At 50.3% G+C, this 17,143-nt stretch overlaps 1 protein-coding gene across 1 annotated transcript in view; it reads right to left on the reverse strand.

The window, feature by feature from the left end:
* Positions 1–1,829: 1,829 nt before the first annotated feature.
* The window catches only part of SLC52A3 (solute carrier family 52 member 3), a 25,473-nt gene continuing 10,159 nt past the window's right edge, over positions 1,830–17,143 (reverse strand). Inside the window, exons 2-6 of the mRNA XM_037044263.1 lie at positions 15,592–16,220; positions 8,965–9,467; positions 7,183–7,306; positions 2,163–6,749; positions 1,830–1,844 (exon numbers count right to left, since the gene is read on the reverse strand). Coding sequence (XP_036900158.1) covers positions 6,537–6,749; positions 7,183–7,306; positions 8,965–9,467; positions 15,592–16,158 — 1,407 coding nt within the window. The 5' untranslated portion in view covers positions 16,159–16,220 and the 3' untranslated portion in view covers positions 1,830–1,844; positions 2,163–6,536. The remainder of the gene's footprint in view (positions 1,845–2,162; positions 6,750–7,182; positions 7,307–8,964; positions 9,468–15,591; positions 16,221–17,143) is intronic.

The following is a 17,143-nucleotide window of genomic DNA, read 5'->3' on the forward strand; positions in this document are numbered from 1 at the left end:
AAGAGAAGGAGAGAAACATCAATGTATGGTTGTCTCTCATGAGTCCCCTGCTGGGAACTGGCCTGCAACCCAGGCACGTGCCCTGACTGGGTATCGAACCTGCGATCCTCTGATTTGCACGCAGGCCCGTGCTCAATCCACTGAGCTACACCAGCCAGGGTGAGATTCTGATCAGTGAAGATGAATATGGTATGTGTAGATCATTCATTTAAAAAAGTGAAAAAAAAACTGTTAAATAATTAAAATGTTACCCTAGAAAATGCTCATTTAATGTGGAAGAAACCTGCAAAGGGAAAACAGAGAACAAAAAAGACACGAGCTACGTAGGAAACATAGAGTAACGTGGCAGTTGCACATCCTACTCTATCAAAACAGCATTAAGTGTGACGGGAACCAGTACAAAGGCAGGACTTTTCTGAATTGATTAAAAATCAAGCTTCAGACCTGGCTGGTGTAGCTCAGTGGATTGAGCGCGGGCCTGCGAACCAGACGATCGTGGTTCGATTCCCAGTCAGGGCACATGCTTGGGTTGCAGGCCAGTTTCCGGCAGGGGCCAGTTCTCTGCAGGGGATGCACAAGAAGCAACCATACATTGATGTTTCCTTCCTCTCTCCTTCCCTTCCCCTCTAAAGATAAATAAATAAAATATTTAAAAAAATCAAGCTTCCACTGCTGTCCGTGAGAGACACTCTAGGTTCAAAGACACAAATAGGTTGAGAGCTAGAGGGTGGGGAGAAGTATTTTATACAAACAGGACTCATGAGAAAGCTGGATTGGCCATGTTAATATCAGAAAAAGTCTGGTATTGAACACAAGATATCTTACAAGATATAAAGGAGGACATTTTCTAATGCTAAAAGGGTCAGCCCATCAGGATGACATAAAAAATATAAACATATATGAACCTAACAACGGAGCCCCAAAGCAGTTGAAGCGAAAATGCACAGAATTGGAAGGAGACCTAGGCAAGGTGAACACGTTAATACCCTGCTTTCAGTAACGGGGAGAACAACCAGGCAGAAGGTTGGGGAGGAAACCGAAGGCTTGAACAACACTATAATCAACCGAACCTAAAAGACAAATGCGTAGTACACCCCACCCAGCCCCAGCAGAATCCGCATTCTTCTCAATGCACACGGAAAATTCTCCATGACACACCATGTGTTAGGCCACAGAATGAATCTCAATAGATTTTAAAAGACTGAAATCGAAGAAGTATCTTCTCCAGCCACCACCTCCAAGAAGTCTGTGGAAGGGCTCGAGGTGAAGATTTAGCCAGAGGGGTTTCACGCTGACAGTCTGAGAGCCGGAAGCTTCTGGAAAACCTTCATTTAGGACATCTGCCATCCTGTCGGGAGCATTAACCCAGCTAACTAACTCACGGGAAGCATGCAGCAAGCACACGATGGATTTTATGGGTTGTTATCCTCCCCATCATTTCATGGGGCAAGTTTCATTGTTTTCCCCTTTTTCCAGGCGAGGAGACAGAGAGTGGGAGACGCACAGTTAAGCTGAGGTCACACGGATTGAAACTCACGTTTGTTAGACTTCAAAGCCTTGAACAAGCACAGAGAGGCCGGTCCAAGGACTTCCATTACCGCATGATTATTATTTTTTGGTACTTAAGATCGGAAACAGTGCAGAGCTCCGTCCCCAGGCACCGTTCAGTAAAGCCCATCCAGAAAGTGCTGTGTTGGTTACAAGAAACAAGGTCGGCCTGTACACGGGGGCACGGGACCGTCCTCAAGACGCTTTGTTCAGTAAAATGAACACCTCAAAAAGGTTCCATAACCCACAGGAAACAAAGCCAAATATCCCACGAGATCTAAGTGTGTGTGTGTGATCTTTGGAGGCTCGTATGAAGCAAATGAAGGTGATTTAAACAATAGGGTCTATTTATAGGAAGCTTGCTTTCTTTAGACTTTCTTTTATTGAGTTTTGAAATAACATACACTCAGAGAAAAAAGTCAGGGTACAGCCAAATGTCAAGAAGGTAAAAAACCCACAGAAATCCCTTCCTCCAGATGAACTAGGCTAACATTTTGATATATATCTTCCCAGGCCTCCTTCTGTGTGATTGTGAATACGTGTGTGAGTTGTGTGTGCATATATATATATATATACACACACACACACACACACACACACATATACACACACACACACACACAGAGAAACGTACACTCACCAATATGAGAATTCCACTGTTATGTTAAAAAGTCCCCCACACTATAGAAACTTAACCCAGAAGCTTATTTCTCTGTCACCTTCAATCTGGGTCCCAGGAGGAATGGTAGCTCCACAATCATAACCATTTCAAGCTCCTTCTGTGTTTTTCCTGCATTATTCTCAGCCTCTCGCTTCCTCTTCAGGGTCTAAGATCACAGTGGCTTCAGCTCCAGCCATCGCGTCTGCCTTTCCACCAGCAGGAACGACGTGAATGGAAAGTGGAGTCCTGCTTCTGCCTTTCTGAGGACCCAACCCCAAAGCTGTACACATTATTCTTGGTAACGTTTGTCTGAATGGAATCACACGGCCATGCTTTAGCCTCAAGGACACCTGGGAAATGTGGGCTTTTCTCTGGGCTACCGTGTATATGCCCAGCTAAGAGTCAGGGGTTCTGTGACTATGAAAGAAACAGGACAGTGGACATTGTAGCAACTAGCAGGCCGTTTGCTGCTTATCTTCATTTTCTCAATAATATCTTCCCTCCCCCAGAGAGAGAGAGAGTGCTCTATCTTATCTTACAATCTAACCACTGAACCCTGTGAGCCGGCCTCCGCCTAGGCCGAATTACAGGTTGCAATAGAGGAACTTTCTGAGGGCACACCCAGAAGCCAGCTGCTTAACCAGCAATTTCCAAACGGGAGGCAGAGTCCTGGCAACGCCAGTACTTGCCATGGCATTTCCCCCAGATTTGACCTCTATAAATAGCACCAAGACTCAAGAAAAGGCCATCCCATTGTAAAACCCGACTTGCAAGACAAGGCTCGCAGGGAACCTTCTCTGGCGAGTTTCGGCCCTCTGCCAGTCACTCTTAAAGGGATACCGTTCGCCTGTGTGTGGAATCTCATCCCGCCTGCAAAAGCACTCATCTCTCCTTCCCTCTTTTCACTTCTAGTGAAATTGAAGTGTGTGTGTGTGTGTGAGAGAGAGAGAGAGAGAGTGTGTGTGTGTAATGGAGTGGAGACCGTCGAATTGGATTGAAGTTGTCTATTTCTATTAGAAACCAGAAGACGATGAGCCTGGGGGCACTTCATCTCCATCTGAAGCCAAGGTTTTCTCCACGGTTTCACATGCTTTGAGACTCACGTCTCTGACACAGAAATAGCATGTAACATAGAGCCTAGGTGACCTGGTTCTGCCGCTCGCTGGCTGTGTGACCTCAGCCAAGATGCTTAACCTCTCTGTGCCTCAGTTTGTTCTTTCGCAAAACACAACTGTTAACCATAGGACGTTGTTACAGGGCTTCCGTGAGAATGAAATCAGTCAAGTCTCGGGAAGAATCTGGGGCATGGGGTGACCCTCTGTGGATGGCCGCAGGCATCTGGTCAACCGGGAGGGGGGGCAGCGGGAAGGCTCTTTAGAGCTATAAAGGTGATGGTTGCCGTGGTGGACACTCGTGAGGATCGACAGGGTAGATGTTCCCTTTTGGGGCATTCCAGTGCTGGCCAACCCCAGGGAAGCATGAGGGTGTAACCCTACCAACTCTCTTTCAGAGGACTCTGCGGGTCTCACCTTAAAGTCCTGGCCGGACTTTATGTATCCAAGCTCCTGGGGCCACCTCCCTCCAGAATCACCGTGCAGTGCAGAACCTTGGTGTTCGTGCCAACAGCTCACGAGAAAGAACCCTGGATTCAGAGCTAGGGTCTGCGTCCTGACTTTGTGGCCCATTTCCGCGGGGGCCCTTGGCTTGAATCATTCCCTGTCTGGACCACCGCTGGCACCGCTTACAGGGCCTGGGACACACACGGAGGATCCCGCCATATGTCTGGAGCATTGGAAGGTGTTAACTCAAAAAAAGAACAGGCCTTACAAAGTGGGGGGAGGGGCTTCTATCATCCCCATTGTACAGAGGAGGCTGAGGAGCCTGACTCACCACGCTAACTTAAAGGTTGCCAATGGCATCAAGACCTCCAAGGATGGCGAGTGAGAGCAAAGCCATGGAGAGGGGCACGAATGAAGGTGCCTTTTCCAAATACCAAGTGGCTCGCCCTCTCCCCTCGTCCTTGGCGGAACAGACGCGGGTGGCAAGCTCCATGCTGTACACGCTCTTCTGCGTCTCCTGTTCGTGCGTGTAATTAATCTTGGAGCATCTTCCTGCATCAGCAAAGATCTTCTTGCCTGTTATTGACTACAACATTCTTTCTGAGAGGGAATGGCCGGAAGCCACCCATATGACCTTGGAGAGGCAAATACAAATAGAAAGAATTTCTCCATGTGTCAAGAAGGGAGACATCCCCTCTCCTTCTCCTTACAGCATTTACTTTAGAGAACTTGTAGACCCCACTGCTCCTTTCAGATGTTTGTCTTTTAAAAAGCTGAATGGGCCTCTGGCCAGCTTTATCAGCCAGGGGTGTTTTTCTCAAGGACCCTCGAGCTGTCTCTTCATAACGTGAATATCGACAAAACCAGGGCCCGTAGGCCCAGTTGCAGGGGAGGGTAGGCACCTACTGTCAAGGCTACACTCCAAGCTGCAAAGCAGCTACCTCTCACAAAGATAGAAGTTTCTCTTCCCTGCGGGTAAGGGCAGTTGGCTAACACAGATAGCCACCCCAACGACCAGGTGAGGGCGGGGTGAACCTTGTGACAAGCGGTGGTGCGTCTGGTCCTCCCACCTGAGGACTGACTAAGCTAACCTTTGAGAGTACAGATGTAATCAGCTCCATCTGCTTGTGCACAGAAGGGCGGGGGTTCTCTCCGGATCTGCATCTCATCACTGGATTGCCTGCGCTGTGCCCCACACCCTGGTTTACTGCTTACTCAGTAATACCACTGTTTTCTTTCTCGTCTACTTTTGGGGAGAGGCTTTCTGGGCTAGTGGGAGGTTTTGTTTTTAATTTTGTCTTCAGCACCATCAAACGTCTTTCTGCAGAGGGCTGGTTAAAGGAATCTGGCACCTCCACGCAGCGGAGTACTATGCAGTCGCGACGAAGAACGGGAACTCTCCCTTCATTTTCATTGTTGAGTCAAAGTTCAAGGTCCACCGTAGTGCATGTTTTTTTCTGTAAAAAGACTATATTTGTGCTTTCTTACACTGGCTCAGTCTCTGGAAGAATAACAAGGGACTCATAAAAAATGCTCTATGTGTTAAGAGGAACTGGGTAGAAGGGGGAGAGAAGAGGGAGGGAATTTTTTTTGCTGAACACCATTTTATATTTTCTGATTTTTAAAACATGGTGACTGTATTATCTGCTCAAAATCAGTTAAAAAGAAGGGGTGGTAGCAAGTGAAAAAAAAACCCACTAAAGAAAAGAAATCCCAGGTCCAGACATTCTCTAAGCACTTGATTCTGTTTCATTTCTGAGCTTAGTCTTGACCTGGGAAGCAACTGAAAACTAATTATGCTGATACATTTTGGGGGTCTATGGTTGATTTTTTTCTTGGAAGGTTGATCAATGTTTTTATTTTTAAAAAACAACATAAAGTAAAACAAAAAAAATTAGGTAAAACAAAAACTACCAGGTAACCAATACGCTCTTCCCCATCCTCCTCCCCCTTCCCGTCCTCCTGCTCCCCAGGGTTGCCTGGGTCGTTTTCAGCCTTAGTGAGTTTTGTTGGGGGGTGAGCCATTTTCGGGGGCTCCGTGGAGCCCTTCCTCTGTCATCTCTGCCTCCCAGGAGCTCAGGAGAGGTGGAGGAGGGAAGGGGTGTGTGGGGCATGACGTCCCCCCAAACTGAGGGTCAGGGAGCCACCATGCCCCAAATGCACCTTCTCAGCCTCTGTCTTCCAGAAGCGCCTCTGTGAGGAGAGTGGGGGAAAGGGTACGGGGCAGGGGTCCACCTCTCAAGCCCACTGGCCACTTTCGTCTGTGTTGACTGTCACTCTCATTATTACTCTGGGGGAAGTGGCCCAGACGGTCTTGCCACAGGCTGGGTGTGTCTCCCTTGTATGCCTGTGTCAAGTCTATGAGGTAGGTGCTATTTGTTATAACCCTCGTTTTATCGAGGAGGAAACATAAGCACAGAGAAATCAAGCCACTTCGCCAAGGTCACACAGCTTCTAAGAGCCCGCTTGCTCTCTCGGCTGTTTCCCTTCCGGCACTTTTAGCCTGCCTCCAGCTGGACGCTCTATAGTCAGTTCGCTCTCAAATGTGTTGGAAGTTCTGAAAGAGTGGAACTGTAAGCACTAGGACTCAGAGTTGGGATAGGGCTGTGCTTTGCATTTCCAGGACCTGCGGGTGGCATTGCCCAGTTTATGGAGGGGAGTTTGTGTTGATGGTTCAAGTCCTCAGGCTGTGCTTCTGAGACCCCCAACACTTGCCTGGTGACCTTGGACCCTTGCCTTGTCTCTCTGGGTCCCAGTTTTCAGTCTGCTTATGCGGAACACTGAAGGCTGCAGAAATCCCCGGATTTGAAGACCTTCCACACATTGACCAGCGGGAACATGAGCAGAGCTCCAAGCAGTGAACCCAGCTGCACCGCTGCCCCACACCACAAGAGGGCGCTGCGGCTATGGTCGCGCAGGATCATGCCCAGCATCACCTTGACATAGCTCAGACAGCCAGTGAAAAGCACCCACGAGGCCACCTGTGGGGACAGGGTGAGAGAGATGCAGAGTGCAGGGGGCTTTGGAGTGACTCCTAGGAACTAAGGGTGTGGGACGACCTCACAGGGCTAAGGGAACCCCATGAGTTGACACCTCCCCAAGGGCAAAGGAGAGCCCAGTGGCATTTCCATCCCCTGTGATCAAGTTAAGGGCCTTGGGAAGAAGGCCACTGCTGTAGACACAGTGGGGAGAGTGTGGCTTCCCATGCACAGGTTGTGCCATCACCTCAGACCAGCCGCCTCACCTTTCTAAGCCTCCACTCCCAGATGACAAGTAATCCCACCCTTACTACCCCCACCACCTGGGCCTTCCGGAGGGAGCCACCACCCAGACTTGGTCCACAGAAGGGGCTCTACCCCAGGTCTTCCCAGACCCCGGCGGGGTGGGGGAGCACCTGTGGGAGCAGATACTTACGATGAGGACTTCTCCGCCCCAGTGCCCCTGCATGAGGGGGCAGGGGCTCATCACCGCCATGGCCATGTTGTAGGCGCCAAAGCCAGTCCCAAACCCTGTGAGGATCCCCAGGAACAGCAGAGACCTAGGACAGAGTCAGGGAGATGGACGGAGTTGGGGAGAAGCTGACCCCTGCTTTCCCCACTCTGGGAACCAAGTGGGGTGGTCAGCATCTCCAGGGTCAGAGGTTAGAACCATGTGGAAACTTCCAGGCCATCAGGCACAAGTGGGTCAGTGAGGCTCCTGAGCAGTGATGGCAGGGCTCCGCATCCCAGCAGCACAGCCAGAATGACTCTGGAGCTGCACAGACCCGGCTCATGTCCCCGTTCCACCACGGAAGCCGAGAGACTTCCCCGTGCCTCAGTTTCCTCACCTGTGAAATGAGGCTGGCAGGACTGTGGGGGCAGAGTGTGCAGGGTTTGGCCTGCTGCCATCTCCTCCTGCAACATGCCCAGACTCAGACGGGAAGCTGGGCTGCAGAGAAGGTGGCTCTGATTCCAGCACTGGCTCTGCCGAGTGTGGTGTGCAGCCTCGGGTGGCCCCTCCCTTCTCACCTCAGCCATCCCTGTCTACAGCATGAGGTTTGCATGGTTTGGGGGCCCTGGTGGCCAGCTTGGAGGTGCTCTACTGGTGGCCTGCTACGTAGAGTCCAGGTCTGACGACCAAGGACAGTCCTTCATTTGAAGTCTCTGCCTCTGGGGTCCCCCTATCCTATCTTCAGAACACCAAGGCTGGCCTGCACGCTGGGCAAGAGCAGAAGGTGTGCCCCTGCCTCTAAGGACTCTTTCTGCCCCAAGATTCTTGGAGTCCTTGACTCTCGGGTTCTGTATTTCTAACAGGTCCCACAGGTCTGGGGTCTCTGGTCCTGCTTCCCCAGTAATCTCCAGCCTCCATCCACAGTTTTTAAGCCCCGGGGGAGAAAATTCAGCTTTCTGGCAAATTGACATTTCCTGTCTAACTCTGAGTACCCATTCTTCCTCCTCCTGGGGATGCGGGAGGTGGGTGTGGCAGGGCTGGGAGAGGCAAGTGTTGGTTAGAGAGGCCAGAGGGGGCACATGGGGCAGGGGGGTAGGTGGGGTGCTGTGGGACTAAAGTTTCAAGACCCCAAGGTGAGGTCTTGACAGTTCAGACCTCCCACGGGGGTCTGAAGCCCTTGAGTCAGAACCACGCAAGTTGCTTATTAAGACTTGAAATCCCAGGTCCCAGTCTAGGCTGGCTGGGTCTGCATTTTATCCATTTACCCAGCCACCGTTTAGAGCCGCAGCTGCAAGGGAGCCAGCCTGGGCTGGGGGCAGGAGGGCAGGGCTGGAGTCCTGGAAATTAGAGCAGGGTCAGCCCTTTCTCTGAGACTCAGAGTTTGGGAACCCAGTTCCTGCCTGGGTGCTGCTCTTCAGGGGCCAACGGCTGTGATGGCGGACACTTCGGACCTGCCCTGCCCCAGGCACCGCTCTGAAAACTCCCCCACATTAGCCCCTCCAATGCTCCCAACCCCCTGATGGGCTAGAACAGTGATTATCCCCAGTTTTCAGATCGGTATCCCTGAGGCACAGAGAGGTGGAGTGACTTGTCCAACGTTACGGAGCTAGTAAGTGGCACAGCTGGGATTTGAACCCAGGTAGTCCAGCCCCAGAAAACTGTCTTTTTAACTATTAAACATGCAGCCTGACGGTGGAGTTTGGCATTCTGGCTTTTGTAATGAAGTGCACCCCCACCAGAGCTCCCCAGGGCCGGCTGGAAGCTGACCTGTTGGACAGGAACATGGAGAAGAAGCAGGCCAGTGGGTTGGCTATGGAGCTGAGGGTGGCGGACAGGTGGTAGGCAACGGGCCCGTAGGACAGGCAGGAGTAGGTCTGCACGGAGGGCAGCACGCCGTTGGTGAGGGTGTTCACAAAGGCCACCAGGACGTAGATGAAGACCAGGCGGGCCGGGTGGTGGGGGGCCAGTTCCTCCTCCAGATGCCCTTGGCCCTTACCGCTGTCCCCTGGGCCTGGGGAACCCGGGTCCTCTCCCAGGGGCCGGATGGAATGCAGGGTGACCTGGGAGGCGAGGAGGTCTTTTGTGGAGGTTTTCCAGGGCTCAGGGTGGCGCTGGAGGAAAGTGAAGGCAACGAGGCAGCAGGCCATCATGAAGGAGAGCAGCAGGAAGAAGACCAAGGGCGGGAAGTTGGCAGGCAGGTAGCTGCTTTCCAGATGGCCCCTGGAGGGCGCTGTCCCAGTGAGGCCAGGCACCAGAGTGCTGTTACTTCCCTGGGGAAAGACAAAACAAGGGTCATTGGATCCTGGAGTGGTGTTGGGACACGGGCGACAACAGTAACAACGTACAGTTAATGTGATGCATTATTACGAGTAAGTGTGTGGTGAATAATATACACACACCTACTGAGGTAATGATAATAAACGCTCACGTTGACTGCCTGTCGCTGGGCACCAGCACCGTGTGCGCATCGGCTCGCGCACCTCCTGACAACCCTGCGCAGTGGGGACAGTTCTCGTGGTTTTAGAGGGAACAGAGGTGTCAGAACCGTTTGCTGTACTTGAGGATTGTGCAGAACAGGAGGCAAACCCAGTCCACTTGGTTCTTTATTTTTTTAAAGATAATTTATTTATTTATTTATTTTCAGAGAGTGGTGGAGGGAGAAAGAGAGGGAGAGAAACATCAATGTGTGGTTGCCCCTCATGCGCCCCCTACTGGGAACCTGGCCCACAACCCAGGCACATACCCTGACTGGGAATCGAACCAGAGACCGTTTGGTTCACAGGCTGGCACTCAATCCACTGAGCCACACCAGCCAGGGCCCACTTGGTGCTTTTTAATTCAGCTTTAGCTCAGCCCTCCTCCTCCCACGCTACTGCCCTCCAGGGCTGGCAACCATATTTATGTTCAGAGGAGGGCCCGCCTGGGGAGCAGCCAGTGGGAGGGCAGCCCCGCCCCAGCTCGCCCAGGGTGGTGACGTGGCCCGGTGTGGCCAGAGCTCTTGTCAAGACACACACTACATTTATATATGTGAAGTTGCACAAAATTTAAATGTCATCAAATAAGTCAAGCACTTAGCACCTGCAGGCTACTGCGGCCTGGGCCACTGGTTTGCGGCTGCAGCTGCGGTCGGTACTGCTGTGGTTAATAGCACACCTGTATAAACAGTCCAGGACCCACTGAGAGAAAGTTTTACACGTGGGCCAAAAAGGGGTTCTGTGAAAAGTCACCTCCCAGGGTGGCCTGATCCCAAATTCTTTTTTTTTAAATCTTTTTTAAAAATTTTATTTATGTATTTATCTTTAGAGGGGAAGGAGAGAGGGAGAGAGACATCAGTGTATGGTTGCCTTTCGTGCGTCCCCTGCTGAGAGTTGGCCTGCAGGGAACTGGCCTGCAACCCAGGCATGTGCCCTGACTGGGAATTGAACTGCGATCCTCTGGTTCGCAGGCCTGTGCTCAATCCACTGAGCTACGCTAGCCAGGGCTCCCAAATTCTTAACTGGGCTGGTCGTGGTGGGTATATAACTTCTTTAGGAAAAGGCTTCCTTTTGCCTAAGTAAGCCCCGCCCCTTGTTTCTGTAGACTGAGGTTAATGTGCCTTTGAAATGCCGCCTTTCAGACCCTTCAAGACAGCACAGAATCTTAAGCCTCTTGTAATTCAGCTCCCACCTTGCTTTTCACACATTCATGGATTCTTCCTTGTGTCCCTCACTTTATTTCAAATGCGTAAAAGAAGCTGCAAAACTACTGTTTTCCAGAGCCTTTGAGATCTCGGTTCCCGGCCATTGTTGTCAGTTTTGGCTCCAAGAAACTCTTACTAAAATTTTCTACAGGTTTGTGTGTTTCTAATGCTGACATTTACTTGGCGCAGGGGGCAGGGCCCTGAAGAAGCCCACGCAGGACCAGCTGTGGGCCCAGACACCGTGCTCACTGTGCCTCTCCGCTCACGTCGGGGGAACTCCAGTGAGTTTTCTCTCGGAACCCTGGGTCTCCCCGCTTTAAGGAGCGGATCGTGGCTTTATCCGCGCTCTTCCTAGAAGGTCCTTCAGGTGGAGACGGGTCGAGGTAACCCAGCGAAAGAAAAAAGTGGGTTGCTGCTTTTAGTTTTGGCTTCTTAACTGGATTGCTTACCGAGAGTCTGAACAAAATATCTGTTAGGTGAACAAGATACTGGACACTCTCTGGCTCCGTGAGAAAGGACGCGTGCTTCTCCAACCTGGGCAGCCAATGGCCTGCAGACCCCGCGTCTGGAGTGCTGGAGACCGGACCAGAGGCTGTCCAGGGTGGTGGGGTAGCTGATTCCAGAGAAGCTGGCGGGAGCCCTAGGGAGGAGGGCAGGGTGCCTCGGAATGGGTTCACATGGAGACAGAGGGGCCTGTCCTTTGGACAGTGTCACAGCTCTGGTGGCGTCGGGTAAGCGTCTGCTGGCCCTTGCTCAAGAATCTTCGTGGGGTTGTTGGAAGAAAAAATTCCCTCCCGAGGTATGGGGATGCCCCACAGGGCTATCCACTACCTTTGGCTTGTCTGGGGATGTGCACATAAAGGCTGGGTTTTCCTAAAAGTTTGTTCGGACTCCACAGGTCTAAAAAAAGCAACTGAAATTAACGTGGGAGGTGGTGCGTCCGAGGCCAGCAAGCCCCATGACGGTCGTCACCCCATCCCTGCTGGGGTGGCTGAGATGAGCGTCCTTTGGTCCTTCTAAATGGAACGTCTGTGCACATGATTGGAAAAGGCTGGCTCTACAACCAGGCAGAATGAATGGGAAACATATTTAAATGGTCTCTTGACGCTTCGAAAAGAGGATTTAGATAAATGGATCCATCTGTGATGTCGGTTCGGCGTCAACCCAATTGTTTGAGGTGCTAAAAGCGGCCATCCTTATTTTAGAGAGGAGGAAGGTCATTTGAACTTGACTTCTCAAGGGCAGATACAAACTGTAAATGCCTCCAAAGCAAAATCTGGGTTTCACCGTTCTTTCATAAACGAATGTGTCTGTATAGGTATGTTGTCAATGTGAGATAATTTTCCATATACAGATGGTATGATTAAAATCAATGTAAAGGCAAGTGCCTGTAAGGACTGGGGATTCTAAAATTCTCAGGAACATGAAAAGTCATTCAAACGTCACGTTTACATGATCTGGGATTAATCTTTAGTTAATAACACTTTAAGTTTGTCGGTTTGAGTAGAACACATATCTTTTGAGTTATTGATAGTAAGTTGAATGTTTATATTTTACCCGGGCATACAACAGTAAGTTCATGTGGATAATGGACTTGGATGTGTATGGAATATGTTTCTAGAGGTAACAAAGTGTCTTCATACATTTGCCAAGCTAAGGATTGCTGATTGCTTGCTTCTCGCTTTTCATCGGAAATTGAGGTTTTAGGGGTTAAAATCTTAATATATGTAGGAATAATTCTGTGGTGTTCCAGAAGGGTCACCGAAACCCCTGAAGAGTTTTGTTTTTATGTTAAATTGCATGGAAAGTATTGCAAAGTAAAGGCTGAAAAAACTTTTACTGGGTGACAAAACAATGCCTGTAAAGCAAACCAGCAGGGTCCTGGGAGGTCCAGCCCAGGTACTTGGTTCTTTGAGGCTCACTGGCAAACCCCCCTTTTTAAGCTTTTGCCTTCCTCATGCGTCACAGTGAGTTTAAGCGGGATTGAAATTAGATGCAGGAACTCATGAGCTGACATTATTAAAAGGATCCATCTGACACTGTTGCCAAGGTTTGTCAGAGTCGCGTCAAGGAAAGGCCAAATAGGTACCTGCGTGCCTTCCCAGTGACCTCCTAGGGGACGAGACTTGAAGATCGTTGACTGTGACCCGGAGATTTTGTTTTTTGGAAAGGGCATCAGTTGAAAGACACTCGCCTGTCTTGTTGGAAGGGACCTTACCAGGCGCCTAACTGTGAATGGCTACCCGCCTCTGTCTGTGGACTTCAGAGGTAGACAGCTGTCCCGAAACATGGACAAGGCCTGCGTCCCTGCAAACTGATGTTTCGCTCAGAAACCAATAGTTTGATCCTCTTTTCCTGTCTGCAAATGACATCAGTCATAATAACAGTTACACTGGTTCTTTGGGGTTTTCTATGTAGTCCCGCTGCTTATGACTTCTGAAACTATGTGATAACTTTTAATGCCCTTTCTAATGGCTTCTGTAAATGTTATACGAGGTACCAGATACAGAAAAGTGAGACGGAAGGCAAATACTTGGGGCACGATAGTTCGCAGGATAGGAATGACCCAGAATGGTTTTTTTTTTTGCAATCAAGTCTGTAAGACTGGACTGCCTTCCATTTACCTGGTCTTCCTCCTAGGGGAAAATTGGGCCTTGACTCACACCCCGTGGTTATGGTGTTGTCCCATCACCAGTGGCCCACCATTTCTGCAACACGGCGTCGATACTGAGACGTCTAGGAACGAGCCTTCCTAGTGCTGTGAGGTCACACTGTCCAAAAAGTTGGTCATCAATGCATCCTATGGTTTGATTTAGGGCAAAAGAGGGAATTGTGGCCAAAAAAGGGGGTTTTACGGAAAGTAACCTCACAGGGTAGTCTGATCGCACAGCCCTAACCGGACAGATCACGGCGGGCCGTCACCCTCCAGGTGTATAACCCATTTAGTAAAACACTTGTCTTTGCCCTGCTTGGAGAGTTGTCCTGTGCACTGAAAGGTCGCATGTTCAATTCCCAGTCGGGACGCTTACCTTGGCTGTGGGTTTGATCCCCAAGCCTGGAACACATTCCTCTCTCTCTTTCCCTTCCTCTCCCTCTGAGATTAGGGAACTCATCCTTGGGTTAAACAAAAACGAGGCTTATCTTTGCCTTCAGGAAGCCCTGTCCATGGTTTCTGCGCATCTAGGTTAGCAAACCGTGGACCTGCCAGAACACTCCTCGAAAGCACAATTGCCATGGGAGAGCACGTGTTCTTAACTATCCTATAATCTAATGCCCACCTCGCTTTCTCTCATCTTCACGTAATCTTCCTTAAATTCCCTCCTTAATTTCAAATGCTTATAAGAAACTGCAAAATCTGTTATTCTACAGAACATGTGAGATCCTGCTTTCTGAGAATTGTTATGAGTCTTGGGCCAAATAAACTTTTATACAATGTCTCTACCAGGCCCTGACTGGTGTGGCTGGGCATCGTCCTGCAAAGCCAAAGGTCGCCAGTTTGATCCCTGGTCAGGGCACATGCCTGGGTTGTGGGCCAGGTCCCACCCAGGTCAGGGTGCATATGAGAAGCAGCCACTCAATGTTTCTCTCCCTCTTTTCCTCCCTCTCTTCCCCTTTCTCTAAAAATAAGTAAGTAAAATCTTGAAACAAACAAACGATGTCTCTACTGGTTTGGATGTTTCTTACGTCGACAGATGTGTTAACACCATGAAGTGCCTGTTGAAGCAACATCTCGAGTCTGTGGCTCCGGCTCTGGCTGTACATTAGCATCACCAGGGGAACTGTGAATAAACACAAGCTCACAACCTGTATTTTGGAATTCCGAAATCCAGAATGCTCAGACTCTATGACTCAGTTGGCAGCAACACTCGAAGGGATGTGAGGCCACTTACAGCCCTCACCTGACCACTGGCCACAAATGTCTCCGGGCTGTGGGCAGCAGTGTCACTGTGCTGCATTGCTGTGTCACCACCCATGGGACAGGTGTGAGAGCTGAAACTCCAGCCTCATCCTGGTGGCTTAGTTGTTTGGCATGTCACCCTGTACACCAAAAGCTTGCAGGTTCAATTCCTGGTCAAGGCACATACCGTATTTTTCAGACTATAAGACACACTTCTTTTTACTACATTTTTTGTTTCAAAAAATTTCCCCCTATTTTCCTCCTCTAAAACCTAGGTATGTCTTATGGTGTGGACCCCAGACACACCTAGGTTTCAGAGGAGGAAAATAAGGGGAAATTTTTTGAAGCAAAAAAATGTGGTAAAAACTCTGTGTCTTATAGTCTGAAAAATACAGTACCTAGGTGGCATGTTCAATTCCTGGTCGGGCCCCTATGAGAGGCAATTGATTGATATTTCTCTCTCATATCAGTGTTTCTCTCTCCCTTTCTCTCTCTCTCTCTAAAATCAATAAAAACATATCCTCTGGTAAGAATTAAAAATAATATTAAAAAAATAAAAGTTGAAAGTCTAGCTTTCAAAACACACCTGACTTCAATTGAGGGTTTCGGGAAAGCCCCACGCTCAGAGTGTTATTTAATTGGTCTGGCCGTGGGGGGCTTGCCCACTGGTGTGGTTCCATAGCTCGCCCAGGTGATCTCAAGTACAGCCAGGTCAAGGGCATGGGACTACCCAACGTTTCAGAAACACAAGCCCTCCGCACGATCCTTCCGTGACCAGGCGCAGAGCGTGGCACCGGCCCTGGGTGGTGCTGGGTACCTGTGGGGTGTCGGTCTTCCCGGTGGTGTTGGGGCTTGAGGTGGTGTAAGATGTCTCAGTGACGTTGATGCAGGTGGTGAGACCCGAGCCCTGGGCGAGAGCCACCAGGGCCGGCAGCAGGCCGCTGAGCCCTTCGCCCACGAAGAAGGTGGTGAGGTAGCGAGTGGACAGCCGGCTCATGAAAGGCAGGAAGGTGACGGAGGAGGTGCAGTCCACCAGGGCCAGGAAGAAGGTGAGGACCATGAAAGCGATGCTGTGGTGGCTGCCCTGGACCCAGGAGGTGGCATTCCAGAGGAAGGCAAAGAGGGTGCAGGTGACGGTGCCCACACTCAGCACAGTGAAGATGATGGGCACCTCGGGAACGCAGCCAGGCTGGAAGTGATGGAGCAGGGTGATGAGGAGCGGGCTGATGTTGGCCAGCTGGATGATCACCGTCAGGTAGGAGGGCAGGTACCAGCTCTCGGGCAGCTCTTTCACCAACAGGGGCAGCTCCACCCACAGCCCGTTGATGGCCACCCAGGAGCCCATCCCGAAGGTGCAGACCAGCAGGTGTGTCAGGAGCGCCATGCTGCCACCTGCCCCGGGCCGGACGGAAGCTGCCACCTCCCCAGATGAGCCGGCAGCAGGGCCTGCGGAGAAAAATACCAGGTGAGCAATGTCAGGTTCACTGTCCCCCAAAAGACTGGGCTTTTCTGTCGTCCTTCCTCTCTTTGTGAAGAAGTTAGCTTTTTATTAGCAGAAAACACAAACAAATTCCCTATAACTAACCTTTCAGTAGGAAATGCTTTCTACCCATGACTTGTAAAGCCAGAGACCCCTGATGAAAAGTTACATGCAGTCAACTGCATAAATATCAAAACACAGCAGCAACCAAAGAAAAAAATCAACAAAATACTTTCTGCAAAAAAAGTGCCAATAATAAGATAAAGAAAAAAAGACAGATGATAACCTGGGGGGAAATATTTGCAAAGTAAACCACAGACAAAGGGCTCGTCTTCCGAACACATAAAGAGTTCTTAGAAATTAAGAACAAAAAGACCCAAGAGAGAGGTGGGCAAAGGATAGAAGCAGTTTGGAGAAAAAAGAACAAAGAAACCTTAAACATATGAAAGGATTATCACCCTCGTTCCTCGTGGGAAATGTCACTTCACAACGATTCCAAGGTGCCATTCCTCACCATGAGATTGTCCCAAAGTGACCTGCCCTGGACGAAATCATGCATCTAGGAGGTTCTTCTTGCTTGTGGCCTTGCTGGTAGCAGCAAAATCCAGGAGACCACCCAAGTGCCCGGGGATAAAGGAAGGGCTAAACACAGGCGTGTCTGTGACTTGGGATGCCACACACCGTTGAAGGGACTGGGGGGTGTGGGAGGGCTCCCTGGCTGACAGGGCTGGGCCATGTTGACAAGGGAACAAAATCCAGGGAGAGAGACGGGCGCTGCCTTGTAAACAGGGACCACGTAAACAGGAAGAACACGTTCTCTTTGCTCGTGTTTGCACAAGGCGGCCCTCGAAGCACACCGGAGCCGCGGGGGGGGGGGGGGGGGGGGGGG

The sequence above is a fragment of the Sturnira hondurensis genome, unplaced genomic scaffold (assembly GCF_014824575.4).
Source record: "Sturnira hondurensis isolate 20B ecotype Veracruz unplaced genomic scaffold, ASM1482457v3 Scaffold0004136, whole genome shotgun sequence".
NCBI classification, from domain to species: domain Eukaryota; kingdom Metazoa; phylum Chordata; class Mammalia; order Chiroptera; family Phyllostomidae; genus Sturnira; species Sturnira hondurensis.